The sequence below is a fragment of the Macrobrachium rosenbergii genome, chromosome 45, assembly GCF_040412425.1.
Source record: "Macrobrachium rosenbergii isolate ZJJX-2024 chromosome 45, ASM4041242v1, whole genome shotgun sequence".
Classification (NCBI taxonomy): domain Eukaryota; kingdom Metazoa; phylum Arthropoda; class Malacostraca; order Decapoda; family Palaemonidae; genus Macrobrachium; species Macrobrachium rosenbergii.
The window spans coordinates 22,879,568-22,894,930 of NC_089785.1; the positions used below are offsets into that span (position 1 = coordinate 22,879,568).

The 15,363-nt window shown below is 37.2% G+C and overlaps 1 protein-coding gene across 5 annotated transcripts in view; it reads right to left on the minus strand.

Annotated features, from left to right (window-relative positions):
* Positions 1-15,363, minus strand: part of tho2 (THO complex subunit 2-like protein) — a 49,469-nt gene that overhangs the window by 3,852 nt on the left and 30,254 nt on the right. For 2 of the 5 annotated variants that reach the window (XR_010850530.1, XM_067089193.1), the window contains exon 28: positions 11,741-11,946. The exons of the other annotated variants lie outside the window; for them this stretch is intronic. Coding sequence is in view for 1 of the 2 variants with exons in the window: in XM_067089193.1 (XP_066945294.1) it covers positions 11,923-11,946 (24 nt within the window). In the remaining variant the exon portion in view is untranslated. Of the gene's footprint in view, positions 1-11,740; positions 11,947-15,363 lie in introns of those variants that run through there. 5 annotated transcript variants of the gene reach the window in all.

A 15,363-nucleotide genomic window follows, 5' to 3' on the forward strand; every position in this document is an offset into this window, starting at 1 on the left:
ACTTAAGAGGTCTTTTTAAATCTCCCAAACCTAGCAGCTATTTAGTGTTTACTTTTTCCTCTTCTGTAATTGTACCTGTTCACGTAAGTGAAGGCGAGAGGGCTTGTAATCTGTATGAACACAAAAGAGCTGCGTGTAAATATGCGCCAGTGATGCGGCCTAAATGTCATGCAATATGATATAGCTACTGGCTACTGTTCCTGCATTTTTGAGTGTCACATATAAAACTCTTTATGGCACTCAGATTCTTATTAATTCCTCGTGTGCCTTTTGATGTAAATCAATTTTCTTCCAAACTCTGTTAGTCAAAGGGTTACGCTGCTGGTCTGTGATATAAAACATACCCTACTTTCGGGTTCCTGTCAATATTCATATCTTTTTAAGGGAATTCTTCCCATTACTAGAAAACTCTTTCTCAATGAAGCGACTGGGTTTTACCATCTCACCGTTATCCTTAAACTACTCATCATCCTAACCAATTATAAAGTCAGCTTGCAGTTTGTGTTAAGCAGCTTTGCATGCCTTGAAACCACTACAGCACCTACAAACTAAGCTAAGAAACATAACTAACCAGAAAACATTACTGAAGCAGTAAAATGAAAAAATTTGTGATGCCAGTCAGTGGTACTCAGGAAAGCCTGGATGCGAGAAAAACGTTTCAACTAAAATATGACACAGCCAAACTTTGCAATCTTCAGTGGTAACATGACCTAAATGTCAACGCTATTATAGTACTTTACGCTTCTAATGTATGAAATCTTGAATTGGATAAAGAAAACCTCTAAATTTGGCATTAACCGGCTTAATTTTAGCATCAGGAAAATCTAAGTGTAAAAATAAATCAAATACAGTATATGTATTACTGAATAATAAATGCAATTGATCTAAAACGACTCTGTGAAAATCTATCAATGTTTTGCAATGTCAAGAGTAAGTCCCAATCACCCTTCGATGTCCGATCTCAAGCCTCCTCTCCCTCACTTGATTTCGGAGGGCTCATAAAAGGTCTGTTTCATACCTCCACTTTTTACAAAATCAATACGCAACCCTAAAAATAACTGAAAGTAATGTGTTTCACAAGATTTCTATCCAACCACAACGTCACTAAAAACCATTACATTTTTACAAAACAACCTCAACTTGTCAATGATATCAATGAGCTCCCTTCTGCTTACAGAACCACCTCCTTACACAACAATCCAAAGAAACAATAGATGTTGTTACTGTCATTTGGGTTAAAAATGGTTTCTGCAGAAATGTTCCTTAATTGCACCAAGAAAAGCGAAATTGTCATCATTCTTTTGGTTTCTCAAGTCCCTAACATTCTAAATGCTCCCCTTAACAGCAGCAGTCATAATAATGACAAAACTTTCTATTAAGTCGATCTGGACCTAGTCTACAGTTGATTACTAACTCATTGCACAAACTTTCTACTCTCACTTGGCTTGATGTAGTACTTCTGCCTTTACAATCACTCATATGATTTTTTTTTTATTTTTTGTTATTACAAATGTATCCAGTAACTACATAAGGGTACAATTTCCTTATATTGTCCTTCAAATGGAATTCCTAATTTCTGTGAAAGTAATCGCCAAGAAAAGAACACTTCTCCCAAAGATATGGTATCATCCTGCCTCATCATCATACACTAACCATTAAATAAATCTTTGTTTACCCTAAGAATCTTCACTACAGTAGTATCTCTGCGTTAAAGTATACTTCTAATTCTTTTCTCTCATCACTGCTGATTTAGTTTCCCACGAATCTGCTTTCAACGATCGGCCGATCCTCGTCATAAATTAAAAACGTACGAGTTTGCTGCGTCAGCTGACGGGAAATTTTTTTCAAGAACTGGCTAGGCTTGGCCTTGGCAGGTAGCCTTTCCACCGCAGTAATGCTGGGCAGAACTCTACAAGCCTAGACTCTGATACAACACATAATAAGTAATCTCTAAGACACATACCTGGACGAAGAAAATGGAGCGTGTGACATTCCAGGTGATTCAGTGGTGTCTCAAGGACTCTCAGCCTGTGCCACTAATGTTGCTGTTGTTGTTGTTGTTGTTTAGCGGCCCAACAATGGGACCGTAAACAAAAAGGAGGATGGCAAAGACTCCATGTACAAGTATTGTAAATTAGTTATCAGTTCTAACAATACAACAGGCACCGGAACACAGATATGAGAGAGACATATATGTAATACCATGCAAGGAATGAGAGCTCATGTGGAGAAAATCTGAGAGGAAATCCTAAAAGGAAAGAGAAACAATTTAAAGCTTCAGGTTATGACAAAAATGTAGGACATTCAATCACTCATTAAAATTGGATCAGATCACAGGATACATTTTAAATAACCGACAGGTACTGTACGAGTATAAAACTAAACGTTGGTGCAGTAGCAGCTCCAACACTTGCAAAACCCAAACATTCTAGTAAATAAGATCAAATTAAAAAGTCAATTGAATCAACTCCGATTAGCGAGGAAGCCGAACCTGCCCCAAGACTACGACGATCTCCATCTTCTAACGCTAACGAGAGGCGAGAAATTAATAAACACACTAACATTAAACTGCTCCATACTAGAATACGTTCTGAGCTACCAGTAAGGCTTCCCTGTCTGATATCTATGATCAGAAAGACTCAGCAAAATAATAAAATTTACTTCAAAGAACTATAACACAAAACTGAATTTTGGACTATAGCTGAAAATCCCTTGGCAATATTAATGACTGCTTTCTAAATATTATCCTGTCTGGACCACAGCAGCAACAGGGGACCTATGTTTTTACATATATAATTGCTCTTAAGTCATTTCATCATTTCTAACAAAGGAAACTAAGCCATTTGTATTCTGCCATCATCAAATTCTGGCAGTTCAAATTCCGACGACATTATCTGTTGAAAAACTGAAAAACAGAAATTTGCGCACGATAATCTCTATCAAACGTAAGCAGCATTATAATAACCAATGACAATGAACTAATGCTAAGCAAATGCTACGCTTCATAAGATAGGTGCAAATGGCAGACACATTTTGGTTTAGAAGCCATAACCCAAAAGGGTTAAGATTCAGACCACTGCTGCCCTCTTGCTTGGTCAGTCCATTACCTTCTTTCCACAGACACAATCACGACTGTCCTCATGTCCGCAGCCTTAAGTTAGTGTCTACCGTTCGTTTCCCCGAGCTTCAAAGTCTTAACCCACCGAGTTGCACATTTCATACTGGCTGGTACAAAACTTTTTCTTGCTTTCTGGCAGTTCTGTTCAATGTTTTAGGGTGGTAACCTGATTGCCACAGCTCCTATCTATTACTAAAAATGAATGTACGTCTCTTCAAACCTTTCCCCCGCATGATTCATAAAGCTTATGATTCACCTGATGAATAGGGTAACCGCAGTACAGCAGGTTAATCTCTATTCTCCTGAAGATCATCTTTTCTTGATTAATTAAACAAAAAACCAAATCGGCCTACCTTTAGAGGATTCTCATTAAGTAAGTTGACTCACACTCGGCTGCAGTTTCTAATGTGGCATGTGGAGAATTGGGGGAAGGGGGGAAGTCAGCGGCTAGGGACCTTGATGCTAACCAATTTGAGAAGAAAGAGACACATGGTAGCGACCTTCAAAATAGAGGACACCTAAGTTAATTGATCTTGGGAACAAAATGCAAAATTCTTTTTTATAAGATTCACCTTAGTCTTATCATCATCTTCAGACTGCAAGAAAAATGCTATGAAAAACATCGTCTTGGAATTGAATGCTACTTAAAATTACGGTCTGTAATATCATAAGTGGGCCTTTAATACTTTTATTGGAAGGGAAATCATACTATCATCTACGTGCTACAAAAAGTGTGGCTAGAGTAAAACCCTTGTCTTGCACAAAGATGACTAGTGTGAGCAAGAACAAAAGTTGCTCTCAGACTACAGCATCAAAAATTTAGGTTAAAAGAAACCATTTTTGAAATTATTCTGTGAATATTTTACAAACAGTTCAGAAAGCGCATACGTTCCTCAAATCAAAGTCGGTTATACCTTTCATTGCGGATTCAGCTTGAAATACCATACACAGTGGAGAAAACACATCAAAAAGGACCCCAGGTCAACATGAATTCAAATTAGATTCAAGGAAAGCGCCCCTACACCTTCCACAACACTAGTAAAATCATTCTACTAAATTTCGCTGCCATGTTCCTGTTTCAACTATTATTTGTTAATCTGGTGACCAACTGCTGTCATGGCAATTTATAAGCTTATCATAAATGGAAAATCCCACATACAGTATGCATTTACATTAAAAAATAACCTGATTGTAGTCAAAAACATCAGGTGAATTGAATAAACCAGAAAATCAGTGACACGCTGCTTTGAACAATAAATATCTTTAGTGGTCCCTTACATTTTTTTTCTTTACAGCACCACTGTGCAATGGATCCCAGCACCAGCTCTCTAATGATGGAATCAATTAAAACATGTAACTGAATGTGGTCTCCTACCAGCTTAAACTACTGAATAATAAAAGAAGTTATTGGCAGCAGTTTTTGCAAGCAACGCAGTCCTACGAAGTTCAGAACGACTAATATGACGCCCTACTGCAATACTGAATATTGAAGAAGTGTCTCAGTTATTGTAGGACTTCAAATCACTGTTGGAGGAGATATGCAAGCTATCTCATCCACAATGATCAGTAATTCATGTATACAGACTACAATCAAAATCAAAAGTCTGGTTACACACTAACAAGTAAAGCAAACCAAATATTGTTTATGAACACAATATTTCATAATCAAAAATGAAGATATTTGTAAGACACCCCGGTAAAGGATTTCAATTCAGACTGTATGTGGTTATTAAGTGACTTCCCTAAATTACCCTTAGTCGGTTGGTCCTACAGATGGTAATTAGGACTGCATGAATGAGACAGTTTGGGAAAGGATGCTACAACTGGCAGAAGGTACGATTATGAAAGACGGGAGGGTCCATTTACAGCTCTGGATACGTTCCGCATTTGTTACAATTACTTTTTGTTGAACATCACACAGCTTGTTGGTCAAGGAGCTGAAATGAATAAACTCATCCGAGGAGGCGTATCCCTTTATGAAAATGCAGAGGAAATCAGCGTTTTCGTAAAACTCAATTCAATATGAAATTTCATGTTACCCGACTCAAAATCTGACAAGATCTGAGCAAGGAGGAATATTATTGATCACATTACATGAAAAACATCCCAAACATCAGTCTTAGAAAAGCTATTATAATAGGAGTGGCTTTCTTTATGCTGTACTGATCTCTAGTTGATTACTTTGCCATCTGCTGATATTCGTTTCAGTGCCTCTTGATAACTCCTCCTGGCTACTTAGAGAGTCTCCCTAACAACACATTTCAGTTCAGACCAAGTGGTTACCAGACACAGCTACAAAAATTTGCAAATAGCAAACACACAGGACTTTTATGAATGACACAAGATCCTTCAAGCTCTGATAAAAGAGAGACATAAAAGCTGACGGACAGGTCTAACAGGAGGAGACCACAATGGCCATAGGTGGAAGACTGGAATCGGAATCTTAACACAACCAAGGGTAGGTACAGCATAGTGGGTAAGTTTACGTGTAAAACCTGTGAAAGATGCAAGTTATGTACTATGCAATATACAGTTAGACAACTAAAACCGAAGAGAAAGAAATGAAATGAAGAGAATGAACATGAACTAGAGGACACTGAGATAAGAAAAGAAACCAACAGAGAGTATGAAAGCCGTCAAAATGAACTATGACATGAATGTTAAAGTAGCTGAAAAACTAGTCACTTAGCTGGCAAAGCATGTGGAAATGGTGAATTAAGATCAGACTAAATGAACATTTAGCAACATACTAATACTACAAAAAATATAATAAAGTAGTTCAAAGATACTGAAGGTAAAGGCTGAAGGAACATGAAAGCATGGGCAAAAGGACTGGAAAACTGTTACAATTAATGTCCGTTCAGCTTCATAAAAAGCAATACTATCACAGACGGAATCTCCATAATGAAACAACTGTAAGAGACGTACTGTATCAAGAAAAATACGAAGTACCTGAGAGAATCATTACACAGGAGGAAAAATTTACCACATCCCAAGGCCTACAGTGAAGAAAGCAGCAGGCATTTCAAGAGGAATTTCATATCAGAAGGAAGGCCCCCGAGAGTTAAGGCATATAGAGGATAGGACTTCGTATTAACATCAAAATCAGAGGCAATAAAATGTCTATGGTGAATACTGAATACTGAAAGAAAACGTCCAGCACAAACAATAGTTCCGAAGTATGAACGTTTGTTTCGTGTCCCCAGTGGTTTAACTAATTACTTAACTTCTTCGACTCATTTCTTTGTATTTCATCTAGATGTCACTGAAGTATTTGATATACTGTACAGTATTTCTTTTAAATTTTGAATTCCTTCGATCTGCTAAAGACCTTGAACACTAATTCTCATACACCATACGATGTGTGTACACTTTGTTGAAAATCACTGGTGGGAACTCACAGAGATGAAGGATTTTGCCTTTGCTTGGATAATAATGCTTCCTGACAACCCCCACACAAAACATTAGTTCAGCAAAATACAAAATGGGTAAAGAACATACAATATAAATAACAAAGCTAAAAAGAAGTTTTCAAAAAAATGCACAGTACTTCGATCCGAAGGAATTTTAGTTTCGGATTCAGGTACGAACGTGGGGTCTGAAGTAAGGACAACTACTTGAAGTCCTCTTGGTCTCCATTTCATCAGTATGACAAGACTAGCATCCAAAGTTATTCAAAGATTGATAACTATAAATGTTGATGTAGCATACTCTTTTCTTTCATGGGATACCAAAAATACATTTCCAGTTTTAGTCTTCTTGAAGCATGTAAGCAAGTGAAAAGTAAATGTCAATTACTTCAGCCTACATCATGAGCGAGGGAGCTACTTCATCTAATATCATGTCATAACTAAAGCCTCTTGAACAGGGTTTAATTCAGTGTAAAGATCTTCTACATCAGCTTGATGTTCAGTTGCAATTTAACCACTGGTGCCACCCCTCACCCGGGTATTATGTAATGATGTGAGTTATTCACCACTGTAGACACAACGACAATCAACAGCTGCAACTGATCAATTAAAACCAGAAACTGTTAACATGTGTTTGAAGCCTTTACGGAATGAAAAGATTTACAATTTCAAAGGCTTTTTGCATAATGACAGTTTTTGAAAAATGTTCAGGTAGCAATTGAACTTGATAAGAGATGGATTTTTTGTATATCTGACGAACCAAGTAAACAACAGGTCGTGTTCTAGAAAAGCCTCAGTAGAATGAAGTACACAACTGAAACCTTTATAATTTGAAAATGACTCTCTAATAACTCTGTACTAAGTTTTATTGCAAAGCTTGGCCAAGATGGGAACCTTCATTTTTTTGATACCCAGGTCACCATGAGTGAAAGGTGATTTTAACCACTTAGGAATACAGAATCAACAAATCTTGGGATATGCCTGAATAGCAATACTGAGTAGCCCAAGAAGTACCTCTACTATGTTGTCTGATCATGTGTTAAAAACTTTCCCCACTGTTCTGCAGGAGTTGTGACTAACCACGAATTAGAGAGGGTGTCTCATCTTCTTGTTCCTAACAGCTGTGCAACACAAAATCATCTCTGAAGTGTTGCTTGTGAAATTTATCAAGCCACTAGTAGACTTGATCTTGGGGCCACCACACAATTGATATTTGACATAAATATCCTAATTACCTTGAATTGGGACCACTACACAACTGATATTTGACATACACATCCTGATTAATAATACAGAAATCATAGGACGGTATAACATTAAGTATTTGTGGCTTTGCTTTAGATATCAGCTTCATTAAACTGTACAAACCTAGTCTAAATAAAATGACAATTATATTCACTACCGAGGACTATTGTAAGGACCCCTCACTGTTAAATATGGTTGTCCATTAGCCTACTGGACTTTGGCTGTCACATGGTAACTAATCATGACACTGGATGCTCATAGGTAAGATGAGGAATTTGTGTGTAATATTATGGTGATGACAGACTTTAGGCCTGTTCAGTCTTCAGTAGCCCTGATTAATTTTTGTATTACGAAGGTGCCGTTTTGGGCATGCTGGTGTGTTCTTGAACAGCTCCCTCCTTTTAGGGACCTACCAGTCTGGGGCTATCTTTATTAGAGCCCTGATATAAATGGCTACATTGAAAAAAGCTTCATGGGGCATTTGCATATTACCACTGCACTAACTACATTAGGGTTAACAAGATGACCTGAGACCATAAAGAGGAAAATCAGTGTTTTCTTTGTGCTGTTTCTTGTGTAAGTTGGTGAACACAACAGTGACTACTCTTCCCACAATGTTCTTGCATCCGAGGACCCTTGCGTTTTGCCATCATTATAAACCAAGCCTACAATTCTGGGACTTTGCTTCGATGGTGAATGGCCTGCCCAACAGAAGGTGCCTGCTATTCATATTTTCGAAAGGATAGCCCCCTTGCACTGTTCGTCAGGGGCCGCAACCAATGCAGATCTCAATAGTGTCTCCCACGTCTTGGTAAACCAAAACATACAACTTCAAGAACAAATTACTGTGAAAATCAATCTTGCTTGGTTTCAATGCTATCATGCACAATATCTGTCCTCTGCTAAAGGAATTTGTCAACACAATTGCAAGAATTCTTTAAAAGCAATCTTTCAGGAATTATTGTGGCATTTTCTTCTCCATCTTATTTTTAAAAGCCTTTTCACTCTTAACTAGCTTAGAAAATAACCCCTAACAATACAATAATGATAAAAACAACTACAAGGTGCCTCTACATATCTCTGCAATACAGAAAATGTCTCCCTCACTTTGTACAGAATATTATACACTGTATAATGACGTAAAATATACAAGCTCAGTTTCCTAATGATAACAATTTAACTTTCTAATATATCTTCCTTCCATTACCATATGGATTTTACATTTATTGTTGCTTTCATTTAATATTTCCTTGTTCTTCGAATATTCTAAAACTCCATTTTATTTTGCCTATATTAACCACACGTTCAGTGTTTTCAAGCAATCATGTTTATTCAGTTTTCATCCATTCAGAAGTTTCTAGCATATGAACACAGAGAGTAACACTATTACCGTATTTCGTAAAATTAATGAACAGCAGATCTCAACACTCAACTTGTGAAGTTTTTATATTTGCCATTCCAAAAGCCAACTGTCCACCTACTTTTTGTGCACACCGACACAATGTGCCTTTGAAACAAAAGCTCTAGATCTTAACTGGATCAAAAATTTGGAGACAGTGCATATTAACTGAAATGTACAATGGATTACGGCAATTCACAACACCAAGCTGAACATGCTTGATGCTACAGTGTACAAGTGATTTTGCTTACAGAGGTTGGAAGGTGCATAAATTTATAGAATGCTTCAATACAATGTCCGTGGATTCAAAATGAAATAATCACATAACAGTTGTACACCCATTCAACTTTTACAGAATCCTTTCAAAGAAGGACAGAGCAATCTTAATTCTGATATTTCAGAAGAACGTTTGATGATGGTGATTTATAAATGATTTGTAGGGGACTTTACAAGTTACAGATCTTAGAAACAACCTTCTGTTGTAGAAATCTGCACATGTGACTTTTCAGGTTTGGACATTAAACTGAAGAGTAATACAGTCACCTTTATAGAATGTGCATTTATCAGTCTGGCTTACCAAATGGCTAATATAATTGCTGAAAGGTCTAAGCAAGCTTTCGTAACCTAATTCTGGCTTTATATTACTCTTAACTGATGAGCTTTGAGATTTACAGTATTGAACGATGAAAATTACTGGAAACAAAGTATATTTTAGTTATTCCATCAAGTTTCTCAGCTGTTCAAAGGTATCTAACACCCTTAAGCTCCAAAGGACTTTAATGTATTCTTCTACAACTCCATTTTCTCCAACTCTGAAACTCACAAAGCGTCTTCTCAAATGGTTTATAACTAGCCCGATCACAGATACAATTTCCCAACACAACAAATCTCAAAGAACCACCTACCTCTCCTCCCTGCAAGTAAGCAAAATTTCCCTCACGAGCAAAAGGACAAAATTACCTACATGGAACTTCAAGAATTGACAAAGTCTGAAAAAAAATCACGAAAGAAACTGAAGGCTTTGAAGCGCACATTAAGAGGACCCAGGGTCTAAGAAGGGAGAGAGGCAGACACACATTAGCCACATTCAATAAAATATCCATGGAAGCCTCCGCAGTATAAAGAACATATGCCATCCAACAAAATTAGGTCTAAATCAAAACTGGATCAAGAAGGGGCCATTCGTGCCATGTCTTACCCTTGTCAAAGGAAGATTCTCATACTGAAAAAATGCTTCTTTCTTTACTGGCAATCTGTGCTAGCTAACTAGGAGGAAGTTAAAGGAAGGTATGTGAATATAAATGAAATATTTTTCAGCTAGGTTTGAGAATTGCCCACGTGGGAACTATGGTAATCCGGACAGCAAACATTGAGAAGACCTCTTCCAAGCACTTTTTGTTGAGATATTCAGACTTACATCCTCCAATGACTGGCATTTATCACATGACATATACGAATACTAAAGTAACAAGCAATAACACTAAAGAATAAATTTCAAAATTCAAACAGCTTTGAAGTCATATGTTCTCAGCCCTGTACATGAAGAGCAAACATCAAAAGGCGATGAGTAGTAGAGAGAATGAGAGAAATGTCATATTTCCTTCATCAGAATGACAGAGAATTAAAGGACATTGATGGGATTTTCATTTGGAACGTCACTATTCACGAATACGACAAAAACACTTGACGTACATACTGTTATGGATACGACAGACTAGTATTAAAAATTACACCCGTACGTATACCACACTTTAATTCCATAATTTGCAAATCTATATGAACTATGAGGTAAAAATTATTTATATATTACTGTTTAAGGAAATGATTCACCAAAGAATAAAATACTAATCTGCTACCTTACAATACCCCAAAAAGACAATGCATAACATACTGCGACTTCCACAAATCTACTAAGGCCACACGTAACATCAACCCGAAATAAAGAAGCCACTACTTTCCGAGTGAAGCTAGTCGTAATGAACTTTCTCGAACCCCATGCAAAGCACAGCATTATAAAACTAGCAACTATGGCAGATGATGATAATAACTTATTTTTTAATGACTAAACACAACAAAAACACCACTGAAATCTCCTACAACGCACGGGATTAGTACGAGCTGTTCCTTGTGTCCGATGATTAGGGTATCCCTTGTACTCCATTTTGTACCTATGGCCGTTTCATTAGCATCAAATATTTTGGGCGTCTTTCTACCACCTGCAGTGCTGCTCCAAAAACTTTGAAACGAACAGAACATCTCTAAAGGGACTTCCAAGTTAGACTACTGACATTTACAATTTATTCTCATAATAAATTGAAACTAGAAAATTTCTGTGATTGAACGATAAAATGGAAATTCTTTTTTAAAGTGAGCTTTAAATGTCAGTCCTATGCATGACAATGCTTATCTCCATTTTTCATAAAAAAAAAACGGCATTTCAGTCCATCTGTGATGACAATCACGAGTCATTTTATGCGACGAAACAACCGTCTGCTTAAATTCTAAGAGACAGAGCTTAAAAACTACAAATACTTAATCTTAATGCTGTCTGACAATAAAAATACTTCCGATGTGCTAAGTCGTCTATTTATTGAGATGCCACAATACAAAAAAAATATAGTAGTAGTGTGGTGATGTTTCTATCCAGCCTATTGCCTTCTTCAAACTTGCGTTAATTTTGCGTGTGGTGGAACGGATACAGTAAGTTCCATGCACGCGGTGGAGGGGGAAGGCGCTTGGAGGTGGTTGGCTCAGGTGCTTGCGTCAGAAGAACTCTGGCGAAGAAAAGTCACGACCTTAGGAAACAACTAGAGACTTTGGCTACGTCTGGTGATTAACACAACTGTTACAGATAAAATAACGGACTTCCAACGTCTAGAGGAGCAGGTGGTTTAGCGCTCCGGTTGCTAAGCTAGTACAAAAACCACATACAACCAATCTGGAAGTCTAATGCAGTAACTTTTTTAACTTTTAGCAACCAACGTGCGCCATCTTTGTTGGGCCGACTCAACAAAGCTGGCTGAAAACCCACTGTACGCAAGAAAACTGCCCATATATGAATTACAAAATCCCACACAGCAAAAACCATCGACCAATTGTCATCAATGTCGTACAGGGTAAGTGACAACGCGTACATTCTTAGTATAATCTGACTACGACACAATTTTGATAAAAAATCTCTCTCTCTCTCAGCAGTCCAACAAGATGGTGTTCATCTGAAAGGCCAACAACATATCTTAGAATAATCTCCCACGATTTTTCAACACTGGAATGGTTACGTGAAATTTAATGACAGGTGTCAGATCTTCAGTGACAATGCTAAAATGACGCCATCAAAACGTCTTCTACGCTGAAAAATAACGTCCGCAACTTTCCCAAACAACCACCGACACTGACTGTGACTGCACCTAAGAAAAACGACATTAATTAAAATGGTCCCTGGCAAAATAAAGCGTTAGAAACCTTAAACCGAGAAAACACATATAAGAAGGTACATTATGGTAATAGAGGAAGATTTCAAAGGTGCAACCAACTGGCGGATATTGCAAGGGACCACAGCCACCTAGTTTTCTTGTGCTAAGCGTTGATTTCACGACACCTAATAAAATAAAGACATTATCACAATTCTGCATGGTTACACGAATTACACGTACACCTAACAACAGCCAATTCATGACCACAACACAAAATAAAAGAATGCAGTCGACGACTGAAAATCTTAAAACCTAGTAAAATGTCAAAGGTGTTATCTGAGTTGCTGGATTGATACATCAAATTAATGTGCTGCTTGCAGCAACCATTTAATGCAATTGCACTCTGCATTAAAACACTTGAAAATATTGAAATCTATTCTAATGTTCCCTAACATACAAAGCTGCATTTGACTAGTCCTTTCATGTAACAAGGACCCAGATAAAATTTCCTAATCATACCAACACAAATTATCATAGGGCCTTTAGCTTGAGTTACTAAACTAAGGCTAAGTATCCCTGTAATAGGGAAAAATATTATTTCACAGCAGTTGTTGATGTTTCCCTTCCAAACCAAACTGCATGGAGGTAACATATTTTTCCTTATTTGACTGTGCACACTGTCCAACTAAATAACTGGAAAAAAGGTGCTTTATCAGAGAGTGTTTACAGATACCTCATTTTGCTTGTCTACGTGAAGTTCAGAATTACAAACCGTTTGTAAATTACTTTGCTATATAAGGTTACCTCCTTTCCCAACTTCCAACAAATCATCTGGAGCAAATCAAATTAGCCAACTATGGACATTGCAATGTTTTTTCCTTTTATCGCTCACTGTAAGTATACTTTTCATGGTATAAAGCCAGTTAAGGTATTATTTTGAAGCTTAATACTTGTACTTAACTGCTGTATGTTCAAACTTAGACAGCGACAAACAAGAAAAAGTCAATGACAACTTGGGGAAAAAACTTCCCAAAATGATGTCACCTGATGTCGTCGGAATCTCAAACGGTTAAAAAGGAGAGCATTAAAGCCCTTGGCAAAGAACAGGCATTTACAAGGGTAGAAAGATGTACAGGGAAAAGATGATGGAGATTAAAAGATCAGTGATATGATCCGAGACGGCAGTACGTTCGTAACTAAACCAGAATCTCGACACAACGGAAGTAAGACGCAAAATGTCTGAGAGAACAAAAGGGATGAGGAAAAATGGGACAAAGTATGTCAAAGGGATAAAATCTATAATCATAAAAATGGAGAAAATAGAAGGTGATGGGACAGAGGTACTGAAGTGATGCTGGCATGACACAGAAAATCTACAGACTGAAGAGAAGAAATATGAACTGGAGAATGTTGATTAGTAATCTTTCGAGAATCCACGGGCTTCTCTCTTAAAAGACGACTGGAAACTAGAGCAATGTGAAAGTTAAGAGATACTGTAAGCAGAAAGATGTCAAAAGGAATGGATGCAAATTATAATGTGATAGAGAAAAGAATCTTTGGTGCATTCTACACGGTTCCAAGGGATTAAGAATGTGAACAACAGCAGGACCAATCACGAATGTGATATCGGAAGTGGTTATGAGAGCCCTTCTGAAGATGATTCCTGTTGTGGAAAAGCTCAAGAATTATCAGGAATAGCAGTAAGCTGAAAGAAGGAGAACTAATCACTGATGAGGTGACCAGAATGTAAGGAAACATGGCACAAGAAGAGGCAACAACCAGCAGAGTGGGAAATACTGTGTGCTTGTAAATCTACAAAAGATTTCAAGAGTGTACGAAGATAAGCAACTTGGATGGACATTAAAAAGAGTGGATACTATGCCAAGTATATAAAAAAATCAAGGATCAACACAGGAGATACTTAATACAGACTACCTAGTGTTTGTAGCAGAACCAAAGGGGTGAGTTTGGTTGAAAGGTGAGGACTAAAAATTTATGTAAGCACGGCAGAGCTTGTGGTGACGAGTGGAAATAAAACAGAAAGTGACCATGTGTATGCTACAGGCGAGATGTACGGGTTTTTCATTCAATACCATCTATCTTTGAGGTGTTAAAAATTACAAAATACAAATGGGGTAGATGATTTCAATGCCTGAAATGTACAAGAGGGGGAGAAAAACACACATTCTGAAAAAGTGTGGCAGCAAAATGATAAGAATTGTGTCTTTGTGCACTGAGAGGGTTACATTTCTAATGAGGAAGTTGGAGAGTTGCATTGTCTGATTGGAAAATGGCCTGACATTTCAACCACTGATGTGATTTAGGGATAAGAGCAGAATGGAAAGGAGCAGCTAGTTAGAAAATTAGTAAGTAGGTATAGAAGATCAATGACCAGTAGAAAGGAGGTACAAAAAAAATTTCATGAAAAATGAAGATCTAGATCAGACTGAATTCAGGTAAAAACTGGACAATATTCTACACACAAAACTGGAAAGCACTCATCTCATGTTTAAGCCCGAGGAGGGACAACAAATAAAATGTTCATGATTTCAATTTTCCTTTATACTGACATTATTGGTCCTCTCGAATAAAATGTTAATGAATTCAATTTTCCTTTATAAGGACATTATTAGTTTCCTAAATGTTCTGCAATATTTACCCTTTCTTACAAACAGCAGGAAACTAATTTTCTTAGAGGAAATCACAGAAAATAGCAACAAACAACTTCCATAAAATCCAGATCAAAGTCTAAACTAATCAACTATTCCCACTAACACA